The following is a 16,768-nucleotide window of genomic DNA, read 5'->3' on the forward strand; positions in this document are numbered from 1 at the left end:
GCTAAACTGCCCATAGTGTTCAGGGATGTGTAGGTTAGGTAGATTGGTCATGGGTAACGCTGGGTTACAGTGAAAGGGTAGGGGGTGAATCTGAGTGGGACACCCTTCAGAGTGTCAGTTTTGGGCTGAATGGCCTGTTTCCATACAGGAGATATTCTATGAAGATTATCATCCATGCACATTTTAAAGATTGCAAGTTCCTCCACTTCAGCTCCCCTTGCTGGGCAATCCAGACCAGATTCCCACACACACTGAGCTGGGAAGAAAAGAACACGGGAACCCCGTTGGTCAAGATATTTTTAATTAACTTGTTCAGAAATGTTCTACCTGCTTCTGGAGTTGAATCCAGGCCTTGTTGCCTCAGAGTTAAGAATACCGCCATGACGGATGATACGAAAGTCGGGGGAGTGGTGGACAGCGAAGAAGGATGTGGCAGGTTACAGCGGGATATAGATAAGTTGCAGAGCTGGGCAGAAAGGTGGCAAATGGAGTTCAATGTAGCTAAGAGTGAAGTCATTCACTTTGGTAGGAGTAACAAGAAGATGGATTACTGGGCTAATGGTAGACTACTTGGTAGTGTGGATGAGCAGAGGGATCTTGGTGTCCATATACACAGATCTCTGAAAGTTGCCACTCAGGTAAATAGTGCAGTGAAGAAGGCATATGGCGTACTGGGCTTTATTGGTAGAGGAATTGAGTTCCAGAGTCCTGAGGTCATGTTGCAGTTGTATAAGACTCTGGTGCGGCCTTATCTGGAGTATTGTGTGCAGTTTTGGTCGCCATACTATAGGAAGGATGTGGAGGCATTGGAACGAGTGCAGAGGAGGTTTACCAGGATGTTGCCTGGTATGGTAGGAAGATCGTATGAGGAAAGGCTGAGGCACTTGGGACTTTTCTCATTGGAGAAAAGAAGGTTTAGGGGAGATTTGATAGAGGTGTACAAGATGATTAGGGGTTTAGATAGGGTTGACAGTGAGAACCTTTTTCTGTGTATGGAGTCAGCTGTTACTAGGGGACACAGCTTTAAATTAAGGGGTGGTAGGTATAGGACAGATGTTAGGGGTAGATTCTTTACTCAGCGAGTCGTGAGTTCATGGAATGCCCTGCCAGTAGCAGTGGTGGACTCTCCCTCTTTATGGGCATTCAATCGGGCATTGGACAAGCATATGGAGGTTATTGGGCTAGTGTAGGTTAGGTAGGCTTCGGTCAGCGCAACATCGAGGGCCGAAGGGCCTGTACTGCGCTGTATTTTTCTATGTTCTATGTTCTATGTTCTATGACACTACTAGGCCTCTTCCTGTTGGTATTGACCCTTCCATTAAGGGGAACAAACCTTGTCAAAGACCCTCAGTAACAGCTCCACCAGTGTCCCCCTCAAGCTTCTGTGCTCCAAAGAAAATAACCCGAACTTATCCAGCTCCTCTTCATCGCTGAGACGCTTCATCCCAGGAAAATGACGTTAAACTGCGAGTGCTTCCTGAGGTGGGATGTGAAAATCTCAAGTATACTGTTTCAAAATGTAAAAAAAAACTTCTCCTCTTTGGCTAAAGTGCACTGTTTCTCCCTCCCTGTGAATTTTGAGTCTTTGTGATACAGGTGTCGGCATTGTTTTTAAGGCCGGGGTTGGGGGTGTGGGGGTAGATTGAGATATTCTGTTCGCTAGGGAGTCGGAGGATAATGGGGTGAGTAGGCTGGAAGATAGAGGTGATGCCACAGTCAGATCAGCTCAGATCTTATCGCAAGGCAGGGTCATCTTGAGGGGCTGAATGGCCTGCTCCTGATTGTTTGCTCATATTGGAAGGTCACCATTTTGAAGAGAGGTTCGGGATGTTCTGCTTGTCACCCTGGGGACTTGCTTGTCCCTGGAAAACACTGACCCATACCAGACTCTCTGCTCCTCTGGTGACGCCCCGAGGCGATATCAGAACAGGAAATCAGGTGCTTGGACCATGGGGCAGCTTCAAAGGAGCACCTTGAGGAGATGGGGTTTTGGGGAGGCAACTGCCAAATTAGAATTAGGCCATTCGGCCCAACGTGTACACACCAACCCATTGAAGAGTATTCTACCCATACCCATTCCCCTACCCTATTATTCTATATTTCACCCCGACTAATGCACCTAACCTACAAATCCCTAAACACTGTACAATTTAGCATGGCCAATGCACTCTCACCTGCACATCCTGAAATGCTATGGACAATTTAACATGGCCAATGCACTCTCACCTGCACATCTTTGGCTTGTGGGATGAAACTGGAGCACTCAGAGGAAACCCACGCAGACACGGGGAGAATGTGCAAACTTCACACAGTCAGTCACCCTAGGCTGGAATCGAGCTTGGGTCCCTGGCGCTGTGAGGCAGCAGTGCTAACCCCTGAGCAGCAAAGGGATCTGAAAGCACAAGTAATGGGGTGACTAAAATCTGGGATGATGGAGCTGAGAATCTGCATGCTTTATGAACAGCTCTCTCTGTCACCTTGAATGACAAATGCTCATACCCACCCTATGACTTGTTTCCTGATAAGTCATAAGCTTCTATAAACTCAGTCGGAGGCTGAGGTGTGACCATATAGAAGTTTATACAGTCATGAGGGGCATGGACAGGGTGAATAGGCAAGGTCTTTTCCCTGGAGTGGAGGAGTCCAAAACTAGAGGGGCATAGGTTTAGGGGGAGAGGGGTGAGATTGAAAAGGGACCGAAAGGAATAACTTTTTCACACAGAGGGTGGTACGTGTATGGAATGAGCTGCCAGAGAATGTGGTGGAGGCTGGTACAACTGGATGGGTACATGAATAAGAAGGGTTTGGAGGGATATAGGCCAAGTGCTGGCAAATGGGACTAGTTCAGTTTAGGATATCTGCTTGGTATGGTTATGTTGGACTGCAGGGTCTGTTTCCGTGCTGCACCTCTCTATAACACTTGACATGCTGCTTTTCAAAGAGGACCTTTGCTTTATATTGCGTCTCCACATTGATCCTTGCTGTCTGATGTAAACTTTCTCTGCATCTCTGCCCAGGTGTGGGAAGTCCCCACGCTTTCCCTCAATCAGGTTTCATTTTCAGCGTTAAATAAAGGGGACCTCAAGACATCAGTTTCAAACCCGGGTAGAGATTTCCATCAGACATGACTCAAACCATTTGAAGGAAAGCACCTGGTTCCCCAACATGAGACCACCCCCACACCCACCCCCCTCCCCCCACCCCACCTTCTACATCACCAACCCCCAACAGACCTGTGGCACTCTCCAGAAAAACATCAGGTTTACAGAAATATTCGCTGAAATATCTGCTGCCCCGCACCTCCCCCACCTCCCACCCCCTTGGGAGGGGGGCAGCTTGGAGATAAAAAGCCCGAGGGGGAACTGTGCCATCGCCCTGCAGTGTGCGATATCCCCCATGTGAGTACCCAATTCAGTTGACCTGAAATTCGCTTCAAGTCAGTGAAACTCCCTGTGGTGCCTTTCAGACGGATGAGTGTTTTTAACAGGACAGAGCACTCGGATCATTCCCCCTCAACCTGCAGCACAGCAGGTGTGCTTCACTGTCAGAGGTGCACCCTTGGGCGAAATTGCAAGACCCTGTCAGTTTCTGCAGGAGGTGCCGGTCAGTTTCCCGGTTTATTCCCTGTCAGCATCAACTGAACAGATGACTGATTATTTTCACAGTGCTGTCAGTGGCAGTTCCCTGGGACAGACTAGGCTGCAGTGTTTCTGACGTTACGGAATTCCCTGCATTTTAAAAGAGGCGTGTGTGCTGTGAAGGTGTTGAACTTGCAGAACCAGTTGGGGGCAGCTATCTATTCTTGGGAGGTGCTTGGCAAGACAGGCTTATCTCATTTTGAGATTTCAGCACTACACTGTGCACTGCAGAGACAAAGCCTGAGAATGTGCGCTCGACACCCTGCATCTTTGGTCAAAAGAAATAAAGTCTCTCCCTCTCTAGTTACTGAGAAACAAGTCAAATCAGCGAAACCACTGTTGAAAGAGACTGGATAAACTTCAAGAGGCAAGAGACTCCAGGCAATAAGAGAGACAGAGAGAGAGAGAGAAAGACACAGAGGATTTAATAACATAAGGTGGGAACTTTAAAATAGAATGGAATAGAATAAAAACTTATTGTCGCGTGAACCTTTGCACGAGAACGACAGGGAAATGTTTTCTAAATTTCCCCAACATGGCTCCCACATCAGTGACAGAAGTCATACGTAATCATAAAAGGAACGTGATATTTAGACAAATTTCATCACAGTTCAGTTAGCGGTTCCTAGGCTCAGGGAAATCCAATAAGGAATGGTGGAATATCCTGAAGAGGCAGCTGGGATGAGACCTTCATTCTGGGATGAGACCGTTATTCTGGGATGAGGCCTTCATTCTGGGATGAGGCCGTTATTCTGGGATGAGACCTTCATTCTGGGATGAGACCTTCATTCTGGGATGAGACCGTTATTCTGGGATGAGGCCTTCATTCTGGGATGGGGCCTTCATTCTGGGATGAGGCATTCATTCTGGGCAGAGCCCGCCATTTCTGAGAATAGTTTAATTGTGAAAACTGGGTAGCATGGGCTGGTTGGGCCGAAGGGCCTGCCTGCATGCTGTAGGCCTCTATGACTTCATGATTCCTGGCTGGGACAGCGTGCCAGGCCGCTGGAACGCCTGGAAGCTGAAGACAAAGGTGACCTTCACACGAGGAAGAGGCCTCCATGTTGGGAGACTGTTGCACAATGCCAAGACACCCACCCCTCCTCCTCCAGGTAGCTGGGCCCAACGAGGACCTGGACCCTCAGCCTAGCCCCTGAGTCCTGGTTAGCCAAGCAGGGTGGTGGGGTTGGGGGGAGTCAGCCTGGAACCTGCTCCTCCCTCACCGGGAGACCCTGGGTGGGCTGGATCCATGTCCTGCATGTCCATCGTGAGGCCTCCTCCCTCGCCCGCTGCTCTCTGCTCTTGAAATGAAAGGCATGGAAGCGAAAAGAAACAAAAACGAGAAAGAGCTAAAGAGAAAAAAGAAGGAAAGAGAATGAAGTTGATGAGAGTGGACAAATCTCGGGTTCAGCCCCTTCCCCACTCCACTGCCATCTTGAAGAGATGGCTCGATGACTCTATACCAAAACACTGGAGGTATTACTGGACATGAAGCCGTGGTCTGTCTTTGTGCACGGCAGCAGATTGTCGGATAATCTCAGGGCATAGGTCCTTCTGAAATGGAAAGCACACCCTAACCCCTCATACCGTCCACTGCCCCCTCACCCCAAGAAGCACATTCCTTTATGTGGGAGAAGGGAAACCATTCTGACCGTGGAAGCCATTTTCCCTGCTTAGAGGAGACGTGCAAGCCATTGACTGGATTTGGCTGTGAAAGCCATTTCCCTGACTGGACGAAACACATTAGTTAAATCACCCTCTCACTGACAGTTCAGTTGTACCTCCACACCCACTGATGAGTCCCCCATGGGGTCTCTCTCTCTCCATGTGGGGGGGGGGGGTCTAGTTGAAACAATACCCCTGCAGGCAAGATGGCACCAAACTATTTAATCTTGATTGTCTCTCACCACTAAAAGGTTGCGACCCGATCAGTTTCAACTGTTTAACTCATCAATGGTCTTAGACGAGTAGTATTGTTAGCCCTTTTAATATTGTTAAACTATCTAACGTAGCGAGACCTGTATTATTCTGCAATCAACAGGCAGCCATTTATAACCGTTTATGAACTGTATACGCCTGCAGCTGGGCGGTGGGGGTTAGGGCTCATCAGTGCGGAAAGGCCATTCCGAGGGGAGCGGTCATTCTGAGGGGAGAGGTCATTCCAAGGGGAGAGGTCATTCCGAGGGGAGCGGTCATTCCAAGGGGAGCGGTCATTCCGAGGGGAGCGGTCATTCCAAGGGGTGCAGTCATTCCGAGGGAAGAGATCATTCCCAGGGGAGCGGTCATTCTGAGGGGAGAGGTCATTCTGAGGGGAGAGGTCAATCCAAGGGGAGCAGTCATTCCGAGGGGAGTGGTCAATCCGAGGGTCATTATGAGGGGAGTGGTCAATCCGAGGGGAGCAGTCATTATGGGGGGAGAGGTCGAGAGGTCATTCTGACCTGAGTGGTCATTTCAAGGGGAGAGGTCATTCCGAGCTGAGATGTCATTCCGAGGGGAGAGGTCATTCTGAGGGGAGCGGTCATTCTGAGGGGAGCGGTCATTCCGAGGGGAGTGGTCAATCCGAGGGGAACGGTCATTCCGAGGGGAGTGGTCATTCCGAGGGGAGCGGTCATTATGAGGGGAGAGGTCATTCTGAGTTGAGAGGTTATTCTGAGGGGAGAGGTCATTCTGAGGGGAGAGGTCATTCTGAATGGAGAGGTCATTCTGACCTGAGTGGTCATTCCGAGGGGAGCGGTCATTATGAGGGGAGAGGTCATTCTGAGTTGAGAGGTCATTCTGAGGGGAGAGGTCATTCTGAATGGAGAGGTCATTCCGAGTTGAGACGTCATTCCGAGGGGAGCGGTCATTCCGAGGGAAGAGGTCATTGACCCCTTTCCATGATATCGTGAAATAAATAAAGTGTCAATTTCACAAGGGTCTGTGTATGAGGTTTATTGGAATCAGGTCATTTTTCCAACACTTTATCTCCTGTTGCCTTTTCAACAGTCCACGCAAAAACAAGGGGCAGCTTATTCACCCACAGGGTGGTGTGTAGGTGGAAGGAGTTGCCAGCGGAAGTAGTAGAGGCAGCTACAACTAGAACATTTGAAAGCTGTTTGGACAAGTACAGAGGTAGAAGGGTTTAGAGGGACATGGGCTAAATTTAGGCCAGTGGGACAAAGTCATTTCAGGAAGACAGATGGCATGAAGGGTCTGTACCCATGCTGTATGACTCTATGACTCTTAGTATATTCAGAATCAAATTACAACATTTCAAAGGCACCTGGATGGGTGTATGAATAAGAAAGTTTAGAGGGATATGGGCCAAGTGCTGGCAAATGGGACTAGACAACTTGGGCTATCAGTTTGGTATGGACGTGTTGGACCGAAGGGTCTGTTTCTGTGCTGTACAGTTCTATGACTCTAAGACTCTAAAATGAATTACTCAAAATGCCAAAATGCTTGTGTCAACAGCACGAGGTCATACCATGACAATGCCATCGCAGACGATGGGAGGGAAGGAAGGGATGGCCACTCAGAGTGTTACGAGAAGGATTGAGGAAACGATATCTGACTGGAAATGGATATAAACCTTCCCCAAACTTCCACCCAGCAGGCAGGAAATTACTTAATTAAAAATATATGGAATCCCAGCACTTAACACGAACCAGCAGAAAGAAATGTTTATTCCTTCCTGTTAAATCTGGCATCCACTAACCCCACCGCCCCCCCCGACCCCACCAAGAAATTCAATGACATTACTGTCACTCTGCAATTACCATTGACCAGAGCTGAACTGGACTAGCCATAGAAATAGGAGACAGTGAGGTCCGCAGATGCTGGAGGTCAGAGTTGAGAGTGCGTTGCTGGAAAAGCACAGCAGGTCAGGCAGCATCCGAGGAGCAGGAGAGTTGAGTTTCAGGCCAGAGTCTGATGAAGGGCTCTGGCCCGAAACGTCGATTTTCCTGCTCCTCGGATGCTGCCTGACCTGCTGTGTTTTTCCAGCAACGCACTCGCTAGCCATAGAAATAACTGGTTACAAGAGCAAGCCAGAGGTTAGTAATCCTGTGGCAATTAACTCACCTTCTGCCTCTCCAAAGCCTGTCTAGTATTCACAAAGCCCAAGTCAGGAGTGTGAGGGAATACTCCCCACTTGCCCTGGATGGGGACACCTCCAACAACACTCAAGAAGCTTGACATCATCCAGTACGAAGCAGCCCCCACTCAATTGACTCCAGGTTCAACAGTCAGTCCCTTCAGCACCATTACTCCGTAGCAGCGGTGTATACCATCTACAAGATGAACTGCCACAACACACTAAGGCTCCTCCAAACCCATTACCTCCATCAAGCTGAAGGACACAGGCAGCAGACACAGGGGAACACTGTGTTCTTGATTTGTGTTCCTGACTTATGTTCCATCTAGGTGTCTGGGTCCAGACTCAGGAACAGCGCGGTGGGGTCTGTACACCAGATGTAGCTCCTGAAAGCGGCTCACTATCACTGTCTGAAGACATGAGCAACGAATGCTGGCCAACTGCATCACATGACACAAGGAGCAAAGGACACATATGTTAAATCACATATTGACGGGGTGCAGCAAGGTGAGAGAGCAGAATGTGCATTCTTATAGCGCCTCTCAAACTCTGCAGCAGGAAGGCAATAACTGGCCGGGGGGGAACCCAGCCACAATATGAGGACTGGAGTTTGACCAGTGCCTTCACAATGTGGTCTACCGTCTGACAATTGTTAACTTGTGAAAGAAAGTTGCAAAATACTCCGACAAAATATTTTCCTGATGATGATTATCACGTGAAGCTGCTGCTAACCTTAAATTTGTTGGAGGTGGGGTGGGGAGTGGAATCTGAAATGTCCAGTGTGCTCCTAAACAAGCAAAGAAATCTATTGAAGGTTTTTAAACACCGAACATAGGAGCAGAAGGAGGCTGTTCAGCCCGTCGAGACTGCCCCACTATTCAATATGGTCATGGCAAGCCATCAAACTCAGTATCACATTCCTTCCTCCTCCTCAAACCCTTTGACCCTTTAGCCTCAAAAACCATATCTAACTCCTTCTTGAAAACACTCCGTGTTTTGACCTCAACCTCTCTCTCTGTGGCAGGGAGTTCCACAGCTCCCCACCCTCTGGGTGAAATCATGTCTCCTCATCTCGGTTCTAAGTGGCCCACCTTGTACACTGAGACTGTGACCCCCCCCTCCCCCCCCAGCTCTGCCAAACGTCAATGAGGAAATACAAGGTGCAACGGTGAGCTGTCTGATGTGGGATATCCTGCCAACTGGACTCCGCAGGGGCATTGAAACCATCTCTCTTTCGGTCTGTGCACCAGGTCTCTTGCTGCAGTTATCCTGGGTCTTGGTGAGGCCACACCTTGGGTATTTAGATTAGATGAGATTCCCCACAGCGCGGAAACAGGCCCTTTGGCCCAACATGTCCACACCAACCCTCCAAAGAGTAACCCACCCAGACCTATTCCCCTACTCATGCACCTAACGCTATGCTGAAAAATGTATTGCTGGAAAAGCGCAGCAGGTCAGGCAGCTTTTCTAGCAACACATTTTTCAGCTCTGATCTCCAGCATCTGCAGTCCTCACTTTCTCCCTCCGAACAATTTCCCACGGCCAATCCACCTGACCTGCACATCTTTGGATTGTGGGAGGAAACAGGAGCACCCGTGAGGAGACCCCACGCAGACACGGGGGAGAATGTGCAAACTCCACACAGAGAGTCGCCTGAGGCTGGAATCAAACCTGGGTCCCTGGCTCCGTGAGGCAGCAGTGGTCTCCCAGTCTGGGGAAGGACAATCTTACCAGTAAGGGATCCCACTGAATGTTCGCCAGACTGATTCCCAGGATGGCAGGACTGAGCTATGAGGAAAGACTGGGCTTGTACTCACTGGAATTTAGATGAAGGAGGGAGGATGTCAGAGAAGTAGATCAAATCCTGCTGGGACTGGGCAGGAATGCTGTGGGGGGGTAAAGATCACACAGCACTCGGTTCTAGGCTGACCAGACTGTACTTCCACAGAAACCTGTTGGACTGTAACCTGGCAACTGTGTGATTTCTAACTCGACGGTGGAAGAAATGTTCCTGATGTTGGGGATGTAACGAACCGGCCTGTGAATAAAGGGCAGGTCATTCAGGACTGGGACAAGGAAGGATTTCTTCACTCAGAGAGTCAGGAACCCATGGAATTCTCTCCCACAGGAAGCTGCTGGGGCCAGTTCATGAGATAGATTGAAGAGGGAGCTGGAGGTGGTCCTTGCAGTTAAAGGGATGGAGGGGCATGGGGAAGGGGGAGGGAATGGGATACTCAGGTTGCATGGTCAGCCATGATCGGATAGGATGGTGGGGCAGGGTTGAGGGGCTGAATGGCCTATTTACTCTGATTCTGTTTGTTCACTCTGTGTATCCCGGTGTTTCTCACAGCTCCCCGAGGCTCCCCCACCTCTCTCTCTCTCTCTCTCTTATATTTCTTGCATCTCTCTTGTGTCTGTCCAAGCAGCTGCAGTTCTCACTGTTCACTCTGTCTCTCCCTCCCTCTCTCTTCCTGTCCCACCCCCCTCCCTCCCTCCGCTCTGGATCAGTTCGGGAGTGGGACGGTGGTTTGGATGAATTTTGGTTGAGTGAGAACTGGCAGCCCTCGCGTTCGCGACACTCGGGGTGGATTCTCGGTCCCGGTAAAGGGTTGGATTACATCCCCAGTGATTCCCCCCACCAGGCCAGGCGGCTCCGCTTTCCAAATCCTTGATCTCGAAAAGAATGAATGAATCCACTTTGGAAATTCCGCAGTCCCGCCCCCAGCCCGGACTGTGGTTTATAATGTGGGGGAAACGGCTCACACTCAGAGCACAGCAAGAGTCCATCCACACGGACACAATATGCCGTTAAAGGGCTGCATTGAAAATAACATCATGTCCTATTCATTGGTGGTAACTACTCTCTTCATCTTCTCCAACATTGCTCTGGCCTTGTACGTTCGCAGGTTTGGTTTCCAGGTAAGAGAATTCCTCTCTCTCTCTCTCTCTCTCTCCCTCTCTGTGTTCACTATCTTGTTCTGGGAACGTCCTGCCAGCGGACTGTGCCTCGAACCAGCCAGACATCCTCTTTATTTTTATTAAACAGGACAAATGACCATCAGACAGTTAACATGAGCAGCCCGGATACAGAGGAACAGCGATTTACAGGGACGAGGGGCAGCCAATCCAGAGCACCCCATCCCCACCGACTAACCTCAAATCCCCCCCAAAATAACAGGAACAACCACACACAAGACGGTGCAATCCAAGAGGGAACGGTGCCCAGAGTGTAGGCCAGCCCGTCCCACCCAGCCCTCCACCCGGACACTGCAAGGCAAGCCGCCCCCATGCCATGCCGGCTCCCACACTCCTCCTCTTCAGAAAGACATGCTCACCGCATTGACAGGCAGACAGGACCCAACCACACTCACCACAGGAAGTGCAGCATTCCCTCAGGACTGACCCTCTGACAGTGCAGCACTCCCTCAGGACTGACCCTCTGACAGTGCAGCACTCCCTCAGCACTGACCCTCTGACAGTGCAGCACTCCCTCAATACTGACCCTGTGACAGTGAAACACTCCCTCAGTACTGACCCTCTGACAGTGCAACACTCCCTCAGTACTGACCCTCTGACAGTGCAACACTCCCTCAGTACTGACCCTCTGACAGTGCAGCACTCCCTCAGCACTGACCCTCTGACAGTGCAACACTCCCTCAATACTGACCCTCTGACAGTGCGGCACTCCCTCAGCACTGACCCTCTGACAGTGCAGCACTCCCTCAGCACTGACCCTCTGACAGTGCAGCACTCCCTCAGGACTGACCCTCTGACAGTGCGGCACTCCCTCAGCACTGACCCTCTGACAGTGCAGCACTCCCTCAGCACTGACCCTCTGACAGTGCAATACTCCCTCAATACTGACCCTGTGACAGTGAAACACTCCCTCAGTACTGACCCTCTGACAGTGCAACACTCCCTCAGTACTGACCCTCTGACAGTGCAGCACTCCCTCAGTACTGACCCTCTGACAGTGCGGCACTCCCTCAGTACTGACCCTCTGACAGTGCAGCACTCCCTCAGCACTGACCCTCTGACAGTGCAGCACTCCCTCAGGACTGACCCTCTGACAGTGCAGCACTCCCTCAGGACTGACCCTCTGACACTGCGGCACTCCCTCAGCACTGACCCTCTGACAGTGCGGCACTCCCTCAGTACTGACCCTCTGACAGTGCGGCACTCCCTCAGCACTGACCCTCTGACAGTGCGGCACTCCCTCAGCACTGACCCTCTGACAGTGCGGCACTCCCTCAGCACTGACCCTCTGACAGTGCGGCACTCCCTCAGCACTGACCCTCTGACAGTGCGGCACTCCCTCAGCACTGACCCTCTGACAGTGCGGCACTCCCTTAGTACTGACACTCTGACAGTGTGGCACTACCTCAGTGCTGACCCTCTGACAGTGCGTCACTCCCTCAATACTGACCCTCTGACAGTGTGGCACTACCTCAGTGCTGACCCACTGACAGTGCGTCACTCCCTCAATACTGACCCTCTGACAGTGTGGCACTACCTCAGTGCTGACCCTCTGACAGTGCGTCACTCCCTCAGCACTGACCCTTCAATGCGTAGAGTAATGCTCTCCAGAGTGAAAAATACAGAAGGTAGCACCATTCTGTCACCCCCTCAAGCCGCCCTTTCTTCCTGACTACAGCAATCCCTGCTCCGACCCGCCCCAGATAATCCCTGCTCCGACCCGCCCCAGATAATCCCTGCTCCGACCCGCCCCAGATAATCCCTGCTCCGACCCGCCCCAGATAATCCCTGCTCCGACCCGCCCCAGATAATCCCTGCTCAGACCCGCCCCGGATAATCCCTGTTCAGTCCTGCCCTGGATAAACCTTGCTCAGACCTGCCTCCTGATAATCCCAGCTCAGACCTGCCTCAGATAAATCCTGCTCAGACCTGCCCCCGGACAATCCCTGCTCAGACTTGCCCCCGGATAATCCCTGCTCAGACCTGCCCCCGGATAATCCCTGCTCAGACCTGCCCCCGGATAATCCCTCCTCAGACCTGCCCCCGGATAATCCCTCCTCAGACCTGCCCCCGGATAATTCTTGCTCAGACGTGCCCCCAGATAATCCCTGCTCAGACTTGCCCCCGGATAATCCCTGCTCAGACCTGCCCCCGGATAATCCCTGTTCAGACCTGCCCCCGGATAATCCCTGCTCAGACCTGCCCCCGGATAATCCCTCCTCAGACCTGCCCCCGGATAATCCCTGCTCAGACCTGCCCTCGGATAATCCCTGCTCAGACCTGCCCCCGGATAATCCCTGCTCAGACCTGCCCCCGGATAATCCCTGCTCAGACCTGCCCCCGGATAATCCCTGCTCAGACCTGCCCCCGGATAATCCCTGCTCAGACCTGCCCCCGGATATCCTGCCCTGAGACTGACATCCTGCAGTTTTCTGTCCTGCTCCAGATGCTGTGATGGAGAATTTAGGGTTCAGCCATTGTTTGGTCAACCACGGTCCAGGTGAAAGCAGGAAAATCTCTGAGAAACATGAACTTTGCAAATTCAGTGTCTCCCTGAGTGGCCTTACGCTTGTGCCCAGTTACCCTCTGGGATTCTATTAACTGGTGGCTCAGAATTTGGGGTCATTGATACCTGTTGCTGACAGATGATTTCCTTGTTTTTGTAAAATATCTGCGAATTCTAACTACCTCTTCTTCCTGTCAAACCATAGATTCATGCAGTGACGCGATGTTCTCATGGCTGGATGGGCCCAGTATTTATTGCCCATCCCTAGCTGCCCCTTGAGAAGGTGAGGGTTTGGATTCGAGTGGTGCTGGAAAAGCACAGCAGGTCAGGCAGCATCTGAGGAGCAGGAAAATCGTCGTTTCGCAAAAAAGCACTTCATCAGGCCTTTTGACAGAACATCGATTGCCCTGCTCCTCGGATGCTGCCTGACCTGTTGGGAGTCTCCAGCACCACTCGAACCTAGACTCTGATCTCCAGCATTTGCAGTACCCACTTCTTCCTGGACAGAGTGGGGGGTGAGCTGCCATCTTGAACCGCTGCAGTCCACGTGCTGTAGGTAGACGCCCAACGCCCTTAGGGAGGGAATTCCAGGATGTTGACCCAATGACAGTTTCCAAGCCAGGATGCTGAGTGGCTCGGAGGGGAACTTGCAGGGGGTGGTGTTCCCCTGTATCTGCTGCCCCTTGTCCTCCTAGATGGAAGTGGTTGTGGGTTTGGAAGGTGCTACCTGAGGAGCTTTAGTCAACTTCTGCAGCACGTCTTGTGGACTGCTGTGACTGAGCATCGGTGCTGAAGGGACTGGACGCACTGCTTATCGTGCTGACTGCTTTGTCCTGGATAATGTTTTGAGTTGATACTCTCTGCTTCCACTTTTTCTAAATGGCTGCAGACTGAGGCTGTTGGAGATGTGTTGTGTTCAGCAGGGGAGTGTCTCACAGCCCACAGAATGCAGTTGAAGGTATTTTGTAATTGTGAAAAGTTCTCTCTCTATAAACTCCCCAGTCACCTGCCTGAGGACTTCCTTCTGTCATTCAGTGGCTAATTGTGGTGATGCCTCTGAAGTACAGAGAACCATGGGAACACCAAATCCTACTCGGCTGCTGCCTGTAATCTGAAGGAGGCCAGAGTCAGAGCTCTCTCTCTGATCCGCACATCAGGCAGTGCAACAAACACAGCCCCTCAGCGTGGTAACATGGTCTCCATTAAGGAAGTAAAGAGCATGTCTTTATCTAACAGTCTTTTACTAGTCGTTCAGCGTGGAAACTGACCCTTCGGTCCAACAAGTCCTTACCAAAATGAAGTAGTTCCATCTTGTTTGATTGATTTATTCCTTGTGGCTGGCCAGGATTTATTGCCCCTCCCTCACTGCCCTTGAGAAGGTGGTGAGCAATTGATACACCTGAGAGGTCATTTCAGCAGATATTTAAGAGTCAACCACACTGCTGTGGGTCAGGAGTCACGTGTAGGCCAGACCAGGTGGGATTGGCAGATTTCCTCTCTTAAAGGGCAGTCGTGAACGAGATGGGTTTTTCTGACAATCAGCAATGGGTTCATGGTTATCAGGAGATTCTTAACTCCAGAACTATTTGAGCTTGGCCCACCTCCCTCCAAACACTTCTTATTCATGTATTTTAACTCCGTTCCTTTTGAATGTTGTAACTGCTCCCGCACCGACCTCATACTCACACACCAACCACCCTCTGTGTTTAAAACAAAAAATACCCTGCATGTCGTTTTTAAATCTCTCGCCTCTCACCTTAAAAATGTGGCCGCTAGTCTTGAAATGCCCCATCTGAGGGAAAAGACAGCTACCATTCACCTTATCCCTTAGCCCCCTAGTGATCTTACAAACCTCGACCAGCTCACCTCTCATTCCAGTGAAAAATGTGCCAGTATTTCCAGCCTCTCTTTCTAACTCATACCCCCCCTATTCCTGGCAACATCCTGGTCAATCACTCCCAGCTTAATATTATCCTTCCGATCACAGGGAACTTCCGGATAATCTACCACAGCTCTTCAGCCTGTGTGCGTTTTTGTTTTGAACGGGGGGGTGCCAGTTCATCTTGTCACTGAATGAGAAGGTCCCCGTTCATCGCCGTTCTCCTTGTGGGATCTTGCTGTTGCACGAACCACCGTTACGACAGTGACTGGGCGTCGAAAGGATTTTGTTGGCCCTAAAAGCTGGGCAGACGCCCAGAGCAGAGGTCAGGTCAGGTCTGTATTTGTAAATACACTCTAACGGGCCTTACCGGCCATAGGCCCATTCCCAGGACAGTATACAGAACGCCTGCTGACTCCAATCCAATCCTATACGAACATATGCAGCCCCTCGTATGCCATCTAATGAGATCACAGTTGATCGGATGGCTGCACAATCCCACTTATCCCGATGACTGGTCGGAAGAGAGATTGGATAGACTGGGGTTATTTTGCCTCGGAGCAAAGCAGACCGGGAAGGGACATGATTGGGTAACAAGATGAGGGACACAGACAGGATGAAACATTTCCCCCCCAACCCTCCCCTCCCCAGTCCAGGCATTTGTGACCAGAGGGTATTGGTTGAAGGTTAGGGACAGGAGGTTTCGAGGGGATGTGAGGTTGGTAGGAATTTGCAACTTGCTGCCTGTGAGGGTGGGAGAGACAGAAGCCTGCGGAACATTCCAGGTTTAGCTGTGCTGGGAAACAGGATGAGAATAGCTCGGGCCTTGTTTTGGACCAGCACATGCTCAGTAGGTATCCATCTGTGTTGCTCATCTCAGTGACCCACAGCATCAGTAAACGAGAGAGAGACAAGAGATAATGTTCTGAAAGATTCCGGGAAAATGTTGCTCCAAACTGAAATGTTAACTCTTGTTTTCTCTCCCTCTCCCACAGAAGTTGCCTGACCTGACCTGTAAACGCAGGACCAGACCTGTACTCAGAGCTTGGCTCATATTCCTGTTTGCCTGGTGCCAGAAGCACCATTCCTTTTACAGTTGTGTTTGTTTTGTTTTGATTTTCTGCAGTATTTTGGCTCTTTGTCAGGAATGTACTAAATAACTACCTGATCTCTGCTGATCCTTTATAACCAACATCTCCCCTTTCACTTTTCAGTGTCTCAACTGCCAGCCAAGAAGCAGAAACACCAGTCACGGTAAGGGAACCCTGTTGAATGATTGCTCGTAATCTCACAGACAGACACACACAGACACACACACACAGATATACGCACATACACACACACAGAGATACACACACAGGCAGACACACACAGATACATACACACAGATATACGCACATACACACACACACATATACACACACACAGGCAGACACACACAGATACATACACACATACACAGACACAGATACACACACACACAGATACACACACAGGTGGACACACACAGATATACACACACCTACACAGACACAGATACACACACACAGATATACACACACACAGGTAGACACACACAGATATACACACACATACACACACACACATATACATACACAGGCAGACACACACAGATATACACACACAGATATACAGACACACACAGATACACACACAGTTATACACAGACACAG

General features: G+C 50.6%; 1 protein-coding gene across 1 annotated transcript in view; it reads left to right on the forward strand.

Moving 5' to 3' along the window:
* Positions 1 to 10,226: 10,226 nt before the first annotated feature.
* Positions 10,227 to 16,768, forward strand: part of LOC140454994 (tumor necrosis factor ligand superfamily member 15-like) — a 94,142-nt gene continuing 87,600 nt past the window's right edge. Inside the window, exons 1-2 of the mRNA XM_072549669.1 lie at positions 10,227 to 10,632; positions 16,289 to 16,328. Of these exons, the coding sequence (XP_072405770.1) occupies positions 10,516 to 10,632; positions 16,289 to 16,328 (157 nt within the window). The 5' untranslated portion in view covers positions 10,227 to 10,515. The remainder of the gene's footprint in view (positions 10,633 to 16,288; positions 16,329 to 16,768) is intronic.

The sequence above is a fragment of the Chiloscyllium punctatum genome, chromosome 30 (genome assembly GCF_047496795.1).
Source record: "Chiloscyllium punctatum isolate Juve2018m chromosome 30, sChiPun1.3, whole genome shotgun sequence".
Taxonomy (NCBI): domain Eukaryota; kingdom Metazoa; phylum Chordata; class Chondrichthyes; order Orectolobiformes; family Hemiscylliidae; genus Chiloscyllium; species Chiloscyllium punctatum.